The sequence below is a fragment of the Berghia stephanieae genome, chromosome 3 (assembly GCF_034508935.2).
Source record: "Berghia stephanieae isolate SIO BIC M18660-M18661 chromosome 3, UCSD_Bste_1.3, whole genome shotgun sequence".
NCBI lineage: Eukaryota > Metazoa > Mollusca > Gastropoda > Nudibranchia > Aeolidiidae > Berghia > Berghia stephanieae.
Window position 1 is genome coordinate 44854501 of NC_088362.1, and position 12500 is coordinate 44867000.

General features: G+C 35.1%; 1 protein-coding gene across 2 annotated transcripts in view; it reads left to right on the forward strand.

The window, feature by feature from the left end:
- The first annotated feature begins 871 nt into the window (after positions 1-871).
- LOC144967818 (methylcrotonoyl-CoA carboxylase subunit alpha, mitochondrial-like) overlaps positions 872-12500 on the forward strand; it is a 29795-nt gene continuing 18166 nt past the window's right edge. Inside the window, exons 1-7 of one of the 2 annotated variants that reach the window (XM_078905480.1) lie at positions 872-1296; positions 2341-2381; positions 4896-5038; positions 8082-8177; positions 8976-9097; positions 10094-10241; positions 11888-12009. In XM_078905480.1, the coding sequence (XP_078761606.1) occupies positions 1244-1296; positions 2341-2381; positions 4896-5038; positions 8082-8177; positions 8976-9097; positions 10094-10241; positions 11888-12009 (725 nt within the window). In that variant the 5' untranslated portion in view covers positions 872-1243. The remainder of the gene's footprint in view (positions 1297-2340; positions 2382-4895; positions 5039-8081; positions 8178-8975; positions 9098-10093; positions 10242-11887; positions 12010-12500) is intronic. The other variant, XM_078905481.1, reaches the window with a different exon arrangement.

The following is a 12500-nucleotide window of genomic DNA, read 5'->3' on the forward strand; positions in this document are numbered from 1 at the left end:
TAACGCAGCAAGAGTAACCAGTAACCATCCCAACATCAAAAACGGACGCCCACCTGTTTTCGTTTTTCCCTTCCACTGTCCGACTGTCGAATAGCCTCCCAGTTGACGTGGCTGAAAACCGTTGCCAATATGCCTTCACGCTGTTGCTAGAGCTCACATCGCGACTTTTTAATCTATTTTTTTTATTAGTCGTAGGTATGTGCAGTGTTTTAACAAGTTTAAAATGTAATACCCTACAAACTGTGGAGTGATCCTCGACAATATTGGAGGTTTCCAGAAGAAGGAGAAGAAAAAGACAGGCAACCAGTGTAGTGTCCAAAACAGCCGTGTAACGCGATCGTTCTTCCTCTTATTATTTTGGCAGCGTGACTCTGTATGCGCTGGAGCCTGTTTAGCGGATAGTTGGGAATTTTATACATTAAAGCATTGCAATAATCAATCCTAGAAAATATAAAGGATGAAACAAGCGTTTGAATAGAGTTTTGATATAAAAATATAGCAAATTGTCCAATTCTTCTAATTTCAAATTTGAAGTGTTGCTGTTGGATAAGGCAAAGGGCCCACTGTAAAGCGCTTTGAGCACGTGTAGTGGATATTACGCTATATAAATGCTCTAGTTTTATGATCACTACCACCAACGCCACATCATTAGGCATTACCACCAACGCTACTGTATCATTTTTACGGATTTTGATTTTGTATGTTGGAATTCCTGTTTCGAAATTCCACCAAGTGGTGTCCGAAATTCTTGAGAGCTAAATTTTGAGTTGACATCTCTGGAATTGACTACAATTTTCAATCTGAATGATATTGATACCTAATTGATAAGGCCCTGATTTTTTTGTTTCTTTTTCCTTTGGTTTGTTAACAGATAAAAGAGCAACGCAGTAAATTATCTTCAAGTTGTACATGGCCATCTCCGCGAGAAGGGTTGGGCAGCTCTTTTTATGTAAATAATTTAGTTATCCGAACTTTGCGTCCACCTGACATAACACGTAACCTTAGCAACAGACTCTGATCTTTTACCTTCGGCTTCGGTCACTTGAGGTCATCCCATGTGTTTAACAAGGGCCATAACTCTAAAAATTCACGAGTTATCGTAAGACAACAACAAAGTGTCCCTGGACGTCCTATAATGACTGGTTCAACAGAAGGCAAACGAGGGCAGTTCAAAGTTTAGATTTATATTGTTCATCTACTAAGTCCATAATATCTGTATTCCTTTTAAGTTGCACAAGCAGTAATGTCTTCCCTTCACAACCACAGATTGCCACTACTTTTAAGGGGATTAAGAAGGTAAGCGTTTGAGTCTGAGTGAATAGATAAGTGAATAATAATATCTAATAAGATTACACCAATAGTCAAAGTCTCAAGATCAGAAACAGAAACGATATTTTTTTTATCTGTGTATCTCTCAAACTCAATAATAAATCAATATCCATTGTCTCGATTCTATTTCGTTACCTAGCTGCGGCAAAAAAAAAAAACACTGCTTGACTTGTTTTTCCTGTGTTTTTACCTTTGCCCAGATTTTTGTTGTTTGTTTTTTTTTGTTTTTTTTTTGGGTTTGGGGGGGGGGGGGGGGGGGGGGTGATGTTGTTGTATTTTTTATCTGCTTGACATCATCTTCTTATATAAGGTTTTTATTTTATTTATCTATGTATGGGGGAGGGGAGGATCACTATCTGTGTCTGGGTAGGTACATTATGATGACTTCAAACTAGACACATACTTGCTCATTGGATGTGACTCTGCTATATCCAGATCCTTTATCTTTTTATTTTGTTTTTTTTTGCTCTAGATCTAAAATCTTTTGACCATTCCAGCATCTTTCTTGAATTAGCACTGATATGACTAAAAGTAAGTGTCTCAAGCATGTAAGATCTTGCCAGTGGTTTAAAATTTTAAAAACAAAACAAAAACAACCCCCTCCCCCCCTAAAAAGAACATAATTAAGAAACAAAGAAAAACAAGAAGATATAGAGCATTGTTTCTCTTTGTTTTCTAACTTTTAATTGACGGAAATTATTTTTCTTGAAATTGGATGATATATAACTTCGCGGCGTTTGTGTGTTGAACTCATGACCTCAAGAAGTTGGGGAGAGCGGATCAAGATAGACACAGAGTTTGATACCACTGTTTTTTTTGAGTGATGGATAGCTCTGATAGTAGCGCTACGCTCTCCCCAGCTAGGCGGAGTTGTTGTACCAGTAAGATTGCGGGTTTGAGCCCCCATCATTGCGAAAAAAAATTTATTCTCTATTGTCTTCTGGCAATTTCCTACTCACTTCATTTCTTGATGATATAATATCAAGTTATGCTGTGTTTTTTATATTTCAGATTGTCTTTGGGCAATCCAATGAGATGGAAGTCTGTCGATGGTAAGGTCTTGTTTGTTTTTTGTTTTTTTGCATGCAAAGATGAAATAAAAGATTTTAGTGTTATTGCAATTTTTAATAATGCAAATATTTTGTTTCATAAACGAGGTGTTTGATGAAGAAATTATTGTTTTCTCCACAAGTGCCCTCAAACTGGATGATTTTGAGAACCAACTATTTAATTGTATGTGATATTGGCTGTGTAGCATTGTCATTGTGTTGCACAATTATTTTTTAAATTTAAGATCTTAATAGAAACAACAGACATCCAGTATGATGTCAATATGCCATTGCTCCTTGATGTGGTGACTAGTTTCATACCTGGTGAAGCAAGACACTGGTGCAAACATTGTCTTGAGTCAACAAATTGTCTTGTTTCCCTTTTTAAACTGGACTGTAAACATGTGAGTTTCACCCATAGGGCTTGAAAACACTGACACAACTTGCACATTTATATTAACTGGGACACACACCATATAATAATGCAAGTGTTACTGTTTTGTTTGCATTGTTCATTAGACATTTTGTGATGAAGAATCGGGGAAGATGGCAATAAAATGGTCAATATGTATGTCTGGCTCAGACAAACACTAGGCTTGACTGAAAAGTCGGGATGCCTATTAGATCTTTTAAATTGTATTAAACTCACAAGTATATATACATCAAAATGTGCGTAATTTATTCTTCTATTAGGTCACCAAATTTTGTTTAGCTACCATTTCTTGATTTTGATTTACCTTATTTAAAAGAATCCTTACTCCAGCATGTTGTTCGAAGAAATCACTTGACAGGAATCATGCATCAACAATGGGTTGGAATTGATTTCCTTACTGCAGAGAGATGTGCATTCGTAACGTTCATAAATGGCTGAGATGGTATTTGAACAGTTAAATGGTGGTTTAGGTGCTTTACTGGAACTGATGCTGTCTCTACCAACATTAACGACCAGGCTCGTAGTGTTCATTCACAAAGTGCATCAACCGCAGCAAATCAACAACAACAAAAATTAATTAACCAAGCTAATCGCTGGATAAAAAAGTCTTTTTTACAAAGGTTGGAATTTCATAGGGAAGAGTTGGATATATCGTTCGAGAAATCCTGGGTTGCAGAAAGATATGTGCCCTTTGGATACTGAGGATGCTCAAATAGACACAAGATCACATTGAAAGAGGAGGTTACAGTTCTGATTTAGCTTTTTCCTTTTCTTAAGACTAAAGAGACAGCTCAAGGGGGCAAATTTTGGCAGTGATGGCGAGGTTCAGACTCGGAGGTGACTTGATGGTGTCGTGAATCCCTATCCGATGCGATGCAATAACTGGTGTATCATTAGTGGCTGTGTGTGGTTAGGAACAGTGACTAGGCTGAAATTTAAAATGATAAACGGATAGGATATAAACTGAGCTTTGATTTGATGCCTTTGTCAACTTCGTATCTATTATAGTTTTGAAAATACAAGAGCCACGTCAAGACTTTTCAGTCTGCCCTTGTATATCTCGATTAGTCACTGACCTCGTTCCAATTATGTAACTATGTAGTGACAATTTAGTTCTCCAGGATATCATCCCAATTTGCCAGACTTCTTATTGAAAAGGTTGCTGATTTTGAGGTTTCACTGCATTACTTTCTTTCTGATTCTACAGTAATTGGCAAAAGCTCTGATTTATTTTTATTATTATTAATTATTATTATTATTATTATTGTTATTATTATTATTATTATTATTATTATTATTATTATTATTATTATTATTATTATATTATTATTATATTATTATTATTATTATTATTATTATTAATATTGCTTTTATTATTATTATTATTATTAATATTATTATTATTATTATTATTATTATTATTATTATTATTATTATTATTATTATTATTATTATTATTATTATTATTATTATTATTATTATTATTAATATTACCCATTTGGCTATCCCACTCATTCGTACAAAATTGGGAACTAGGTCCTTTTCTCATTTTGATCCGTCTGTATGGAACACCATTTCACAGAGCATCCAGGAATCCAAATCTTTATCTGTGTTCAAGAAATTCTTGAAAACATATCTTTTTTGATGGCATGTTCTTTCTATCTTGTTTTAATGTTGATGTAAAGTACCTAGAGCCTCATGGTTGAGGATACTGTGCGCACTATAAGAGTATTATTATTATTATTATTATTATTATTATTATTATTATTATTATTATTATTATTATTATTATTAATATTATTATTATTATTATTATTATTATTATTATTATTATTATTATTATTATTATTATTAATTATTATTATTATTATTATTGTTGTCGTTGTCATTGTTGTTATTATTAGTATTGTAGTTATTATTATTAGTACTATAGTTCTTCTTCTTCTTTTTCTTCTTCTTCTTCTTCTTCTTCTTCTTCTTCTTCTTCTTCTTCTTCTTCTTCTTCTTCTTCTTCTTCTTCTTCTTCTTCTTCTTCTTCTTCTTCTTCTTCTATTATTATTATTATTCATCCTTTGTCATTCCAGTAGCTCACAGACCAATTGATAAAGTGCTGATTGCCAATCGGGGAGAAATTGCATGTCGAGTGATGAGAACAGCCAAGTCTATGGGTATCCGAAGTGTTGCTGTGTACAGTGAGGCAGATCGACATTCAATGCACGTTGCCATGGTAATGTTACTTTTGGTTTTGTCATAACAAACCAGTAAATGAAATAGATATTCATAAATGTCTTTATTACTTCTACGATGTGATCTGTCAGAAAGGCTATATATTTCATGATAGAAACTTGCAGAGTTTGGTAGTTTGACTGGTCTTGACCTCACAGAAGTTGAGAGAACAAATTCATTATAGAGAGTGTTTTTGAAGTTACCTTTTCCTGGTTGAATATAGATCGAATTACAGTGCAGTTTTCTCTTTTGGCCAAACAAAGGGTGCTGAACCAGCATGGTCCCATGTTAAACGACTGCAACAATTAGATTTATTTTCATATATTTTATTCCTACCAATCCTTGACATTGTTGAAGCAGTTCTTCTGAGACGCTAGGCACAGGGAGCCAGAGTTTATACCAGTTTTTATAGCATGAAATGGACAATAACGATTGTTTCCTACTCTTTATATATGACGCCAGTCTCCAACAAAGTACTTTCACCGGTTCTAACAGACCCAGCTACCCAGTCACTGCTTGGTGGATAGGGAGGTCAATAAAAAATCATGACTTTATTGGGATCAATCTCAGTCCCTTTGTGTGTGAAGTGAGCACTCTACCAACTGAGCTATTGGGACTCCCTCCTAGTTAACCATAGTAGGAATAAAATGGTATATGATGTTCAGATACCCCACCCCTCACAGATATTCAGACACAAAAGCTCCCATCTAGACTCCACACATATTTGCATCCATGCATACACACATATTTAAATACACACAAACATAGATATTACTAAAACGCATATACACATTTGTTTACACAAGCCTACTCATACATTTATTCACACATGAACTCACATGCAAATTAGATATACATAGGTATCTCACGATGCCCTTACTGTTACTGGTCATGAATAAAACATTAATTCTAAACTGAGAACTTCATCATGTGCATTTACATAGCCATTTCCATTCACGACTATATTTGTCACCATACAGTACAAAACAATGAAAAGAAATCTGATATTTCCCTCATGTATATTAATCATCAGTCTGAACACAGTGCAGTGAATGACGTCTATATCATTTCTCACATTGTTTACTGTTACTGTTAACCCTTTGATGGCGAGAATGAATTTCATTCATATCAAGAAATAGCTTTAGAAAAAAAAAATATAAAAGGAAAAACCAAAATAAAACAACAAACAAACGAGAATTGAAATGAAATTTCCTTTAATCATCCCCAAGGGGAATTTTTTTAAAAAAGGGAAGGCTGGAGTAATTCAGTTGACAGTTTCAGTGCAGAGCTGCAGAGTGAGGAAAGGTGAGGTGACTTGCTCAAGGTTTCGCAATTTGACTAGGGAATGGAACTAGAGACCCTCTGGGAACAAAGCACAGACCTCTGTGCCATGCCGCATACACAGCAGTAAAATCACTGGTTCTATTGTATTTCAGATTTTTGACCACACAAATTATGTAGGGATTGACATAGAAATGACCACTTCAAACAAATTTTGAGAGGGAATAGAAATGACTGCAACTCGCAAAGTGGTTCTAGACATTTTACCAGTATTTTTCTATCCATAGAAAACATTATTTAAATGTAAATAATACACAAATAATTATAAAAAGTCATAAAACTCACAGTAGATTGAGTTGTTTCTCTGCCAGTTGGAGTAATGACTGAGTCGTTACTGTCTGTGTAAAGAATTCATATTTATCAGGTTGTAATTGCAAATCTAACCATTCTGATTAAGAGAGCAGAAACAGTAATAGCACTGTAACTCTGGGAGTTAATTCTTGATAAATTAACCCTGCATACTAGGTTACCAGAAAAGTCTTTTTTTCCCCCACAAAGACATGGGACTAAAATAAAAGATAAGGGAGCAGGAACTGGCGTAAGGTGAATATTAGAAAAAGTGGGAATGAAACAGTGCCAGAAAGCAGAAAAGAAAAATTCAAGAAAGAAAAATACATCCCCAAAAATCAGCCTGCCTTGACTAATTTGTTTGAATTTTTTTTTTCTTGGATTTTTCATTCCTGCTTTGTCTGGCACTGTTTCATACACACCTTTTTAAAAATTTAAATATTTAGGACTAAAATGAATATAACTGCTTTGAAAAAGAGCTAAATATGTAGCGAGGAAAATTCTTGGTTCAAACGATCATTCAACCAACATTTTTCCAAACATAAAGTCTGGAAAGTTGAGAGCACTGGTCTACAAATGTTTTGTCCAACTGGAGGAAGAAATGAATGAAATTATGTCTATTGTGTTAGTTAAAGGAGCGTGAAATGGAAATGTTTGACATTATTTAATTTCTTTTTCTTTGTTCCCCCTCATATTTTCTTCATGTTTGAATATATAGTCGGTGAAGAATGTTAATGTCTTCTCAGCTCTGTCAGGGGCCCATACAACAATCACACATGCCCATTTATCTTATTTTGAAAATCATGTGCATGTGATGTTTCAGGCGATTTTGCCCTGATCGTATTGTAAAAATTGTGACCTGGTCTTTTCTGTTAAAAGTTTGATTGGGTCACTTTTAATGAAGCTCGATTACTTAATTTATTTAATTTGAAGGTGTGAATCAAAATCTAGCTACAGGCAGTAATTGTTTTGCAAGAGCTCTAGTACCAAACGCTGACCAACAGGCAATTTAATGGAAATTTGATTCTACAGAAGGAATGAAATTGATATCACTCAGCTCTTTATTATTGATTTTAACCAGCCATTTTTATGAGTAGTTCTCACTAAATTTTATTACTCAGACTATAAGCGTTTAAAGTTAAACATAGTTTTGTGTGTTGGTACGTTATATCCGGCTGATTGATGTTGTGGTTTTTAAAATTAAATGCATAGCATCAAGAAATCCTGCTGAGGAAATAATTGAAAATTTTTAAAGTGCGCTGAGTTTGTGAATTCACGGAAATGTGCCAAATAAATGTGCGTCTTTATTTTATTTTTATGGGTTTTTTTTGGTTTTTTTTTTTGTTTTTTAATGAACTGAAATCACCACGACAGTAAGAATCAAATTACTGAGTCTTCTTTATCCCATATCATAGGCAGATGAAGCATTTCACATCGGGGAAGCTGCTGCTTCAAGCAGTTATTTGAATCAAGAAAAAATTCTTAATGTTGCCAAGCAGTCAGGATCTCAGGTAGGTGCTAGACTTTCTTTGTGATTTACATTGCTATACTTGATATAGGTCTGTGCTCTATTTTTCTGCATATATACAAAGGATATTCGAAGGCAGACCTGCCTAAATGAAAGACATATATTGAAAATTCGTAGTTTTCATAGGGAAAGAAAGTGGTTATCATAACGAACTTAATAAATTTAACATTTGACCTCAAATTGATTAAATGACTCTTAAAAGACTCCTCAAATCCTCATGGATTGTTTATCAAAACACGCCTCCTGAATGAAATACATATATTGAAAATTCGTAGTTTTCATGGGGAAAGAAAGTGGTTATTATAATGAACTTAATAAATTTAGAATTTGACTTCAAAGTGATTAAATGACTCTTAAGACTCCTCAAATCCTCATGGATTGTCTATCAAAGCACGCTATTGCCACCTAACTTCCAGTTCTTCCCAGGTGGTTCCCATCTTCTTTGTATCTGCATTACTATCACATCTCCAAATGTTTCTTTGTCTTCTTCTTTCACATTTCCCTTGGGGTTCCATTTTAGTGCCTATCTGGTCGTTAATTTTCATAAATATAATTGCAGACATAATCAGTTTCACTGAGAGAGCAACAAAATCATTACAACTTGATTTTGCTCCCTTGATTAAAATGGTAGAATATATTGTCAGATGACAGTTTTATTGAACTCTGCCTTGAAAGATGATAATTTAAAAAAAAAATGTTAAAAAATATTTAAATATTAGCAAACATTGTATAAATTTGTCGTTATTTCATTATCTATTTATTTATTTTATTTTTTCTCCAGGCCATCCACCCTGGCTATGGATTCTTGTCAGAAAATGTCGAGTTTGCTGAGATGTGTGAAAAGGAAAATGTTATTTTTATTGGACCACCAGCCTCAGCAATCAGGGATATGGGCATCAAAAGGTTGGCTAATCTGGTTTGATGCCAGTCCCTTTTTTTCTTGTCCCTAATGATTGTGTGTGTGTGTGTGTGTGTGAAAGAGAGAGAGAGAGAGAGAGAGAGAGAGAGAGAGAGAGAGAGAGAGAGAGAGAGAGAGAGAGAGAGAGAGAGAGAGAGAGAGAGAGAGACAGCAATCTCAAGGTGCTTTACAATGGGTCCCAAGCCAACAGCAACATTAAACATGTAGTACGAGACATGACACCTATTAGGCGATTTTACATTATTTTTCTGACATAGACAATGCTATTTACGGCCAGGAACTCATTTTACACCTTAGTATGGTGAAAGAATGAGGGTAAAGAGCCTTTTCCAAGGACTCAACTTTACCCCGCTTAGGGCAGGACTCGAACCCAAGACCTTCCGTTCCGAAGGCAAATATCATACCACTAGACCACATAGTGACACAAAGAAGAGAGAATCATAGTCCCAAGTCACATTTGTGAGATGGGGTCTCATCATTAGTCGCCTAGGCACTGTGGAAATTCAGTGGCAACAAGACAAAATGATTCATAACGCATTCTATAGTTTTTATTTTATATCAATAACATATGAATAATTAGGGAACAATTGAAGTATTTTAGTAAATCAATTACCTAAATCACCGCACACTCGCAATTTTAAAGTAAATTTGAACAAAAGGTTCTGTAAAAATTGCACTAAATACCAGACTAAAAGCCATCTTAATAACAATCATAAAACCTTAAGGACCACTCAAAATGAACTGTCCTTTTGTTATTGATATTATTATTATTATTATTATTATTATTATTATTATTATTATTATTATTATTATTATTATTATTATTATTATTATATATTGTCCCTATACTTAATTTATACTTTCTTGGTAAAATATTGTCTTCTTAATTTATCAAGACTAATGCACTATTAATTTGTATTTTTATGCTTTTATTTATTTATTTTTTATTTTATTTTTTTTTACTGAAAATTGTGATTTAGCACATCAAAGCACATCATGTCAGCAGCAGGTGTGCCCATCATCAATGGTTACCATGGTGAGGACCAATCAGTGGAGAGATTGAGGCAGGAGGCATTGGACATAGGATATCCCGTGATGATTAAGGCTGTTAGGGGTGGTGGTGGAAAGGTTAGACAGCGTAGTAACTATGTGTTATTCCAACTCAAATTTTGAGTCTTTTTGCTCACCATCATCATTAGCAACATCATCATCATCATATCATCTTCCTCTTCCTTCTTCTACTCCCCTTCTTCTTCCTCATCCTGCTCCTCTTCATTCTCCTGCTCCTCCTTCTTCTGTTCCTTCTCCTCCTCTCTCCCCTCTTTAGCTATCAGTATCATCATCATCATCATCATCATCATCATCATCATCATCATCATCATCATCATCATCATCATCATCGTCGTCGTCGTCGTCTTCATCATCATCATCGTCGTCGTCTTCATCATCATCATCATCATCATCATCATCATCATCATCATCATCATCATCATCATCGTCATCATCACCATCATCATCATCACCACCATTTTCATTCTGAAATGACACATCCATCAATATATATATATATATATATATATATAGTGGTCACCAACTAATAACCAGCTTCTTGGATGACAACATTTCCAAATATTTGCCATCATCATCATCATCATCATCATCATCATCATCATCATCATCATCATCATCATCATCATCATCATCATCACCATCATCTTCATTCTAAATGACACATCCATGGATATACAGTAGTCACCAACTTATAACCCGCTGCTTGGGTGACAACATTACCAATTATTAACTAAAGTGGGTTAGTAGGGAAGACACCAGAAGGGAGGGCGTGTGGTAACAATGAAAGATATAAACAGCTTGAAAATTATAGTTTTGCCCACTAATTTTAAAATAAGATTCCATGACTACGTTTTTAACAGCGCATGAATCAACCTGTTTTCACCTTGTTTTTTTTTTTGTTTGTTTTGCTTTGTTTAAATATTTACCTCTTACAGTCGCAACCACTTGGCTATGTCTATTATAACTCTTCTTCCCCCCCCCCCCCCCCCAACCAAATAAAAGAAACCAGCCCTACCTGTCCAATTGATTACTGATAATAAGAGCACTGTAATGATGAAATATTTTCTTTAAGTGCTAACTAGTAAAGAAAGGATACTTGAATTCATACTTTAAAAATACCAAAAACAAAAAAAAAACCCAAAGGCAGTCACTGTGCACAGTCGATTTGTGCTCTGTTATTAAATATTTCTCTTTCCTTTGAAGTAAAGGATGACAAGATATCTATTTCTCAATACACAGTACACACGGTTTAGTCATACTGCCCAAATATCTTACATACTCATTGAACACAGGCAATATGGTGGAACTTGATTTGACTTAAGCCCTTAACCCCGGTTGGAGTATCAATGATGCTTTGCCATTTGACCCTTCCTTGGGCTGTCTTCTGTACCTGCTTCCATGCGTAACCACCTTCCTTGCTTCCTCTACCGTGTTTCTTGGCCAACTTTTTCTTGGCCTTCCTGGTCTTCTTCCTCCTTGGGGATTCCATATGTCAGAGCCTGTCTTGTGATGTTGCAGGCAGGTTTTCTAAGTGTATGGCCTATCCATCCCCACTACATCGCTCTGATTTGTATATTTATAGGTTGTTGGTTGGCAGCTTCCCAAAGATCTTCTTTTCTGACTTTATCCATCCACCTGATGCCTAAAATCATCCTTAGACTACGTAATAATAATTAAATGACATTTTTTATTCGTTCCTTTAGGGTATGAGAATTGCCATGACACCTGATGAGTTTGATGACCAATTGAAATCAGCTAAGACAGAAGCTATGAAGGCGTTTGGGGATGAAGTCATGCTGCTGGAGAAATTTGTACAGAATCCCAGGTAAATTTGTAGTCTTTTCAAAACTGAGTTTAGTCATATAGTGCGGCTATGTGGTCTTGTGGTTTGACCCTTACCTTTGGACTGGAAGGTCCTGGGTTCGAGTCCTGCTCTGAGCAGTGCACAGTTGAGTCCTTGGAAAAGGCTCTTTACTCACAATCTCTCACTGTACTCAGGTGTAAAATGAGTAGGTACCTGGCTGTTAACAGCTTTGTCGCTAATGGAAAAAATCGTAATATCACCTAACAGGCGCCATGTCTAGTTATACATCTTAAGTGAAGTGAGTTGAGCGTGTTTAATAGATAAAAATAAAATAAATTTTTTAAAAATTCCCTTTATTCATCCTGTAGGAGAAATTTGTCTCTAGGGTATATTCCAAGGAAAGACTGGAATAACCCAGGCGACAGTCGCAGTGCAGCGACGTAAATTGAGCTAGGACAAGGCCACTTGCTCAAGGCCACACAGTGCAGTGGGTATTTGAACTTGGTACCTTT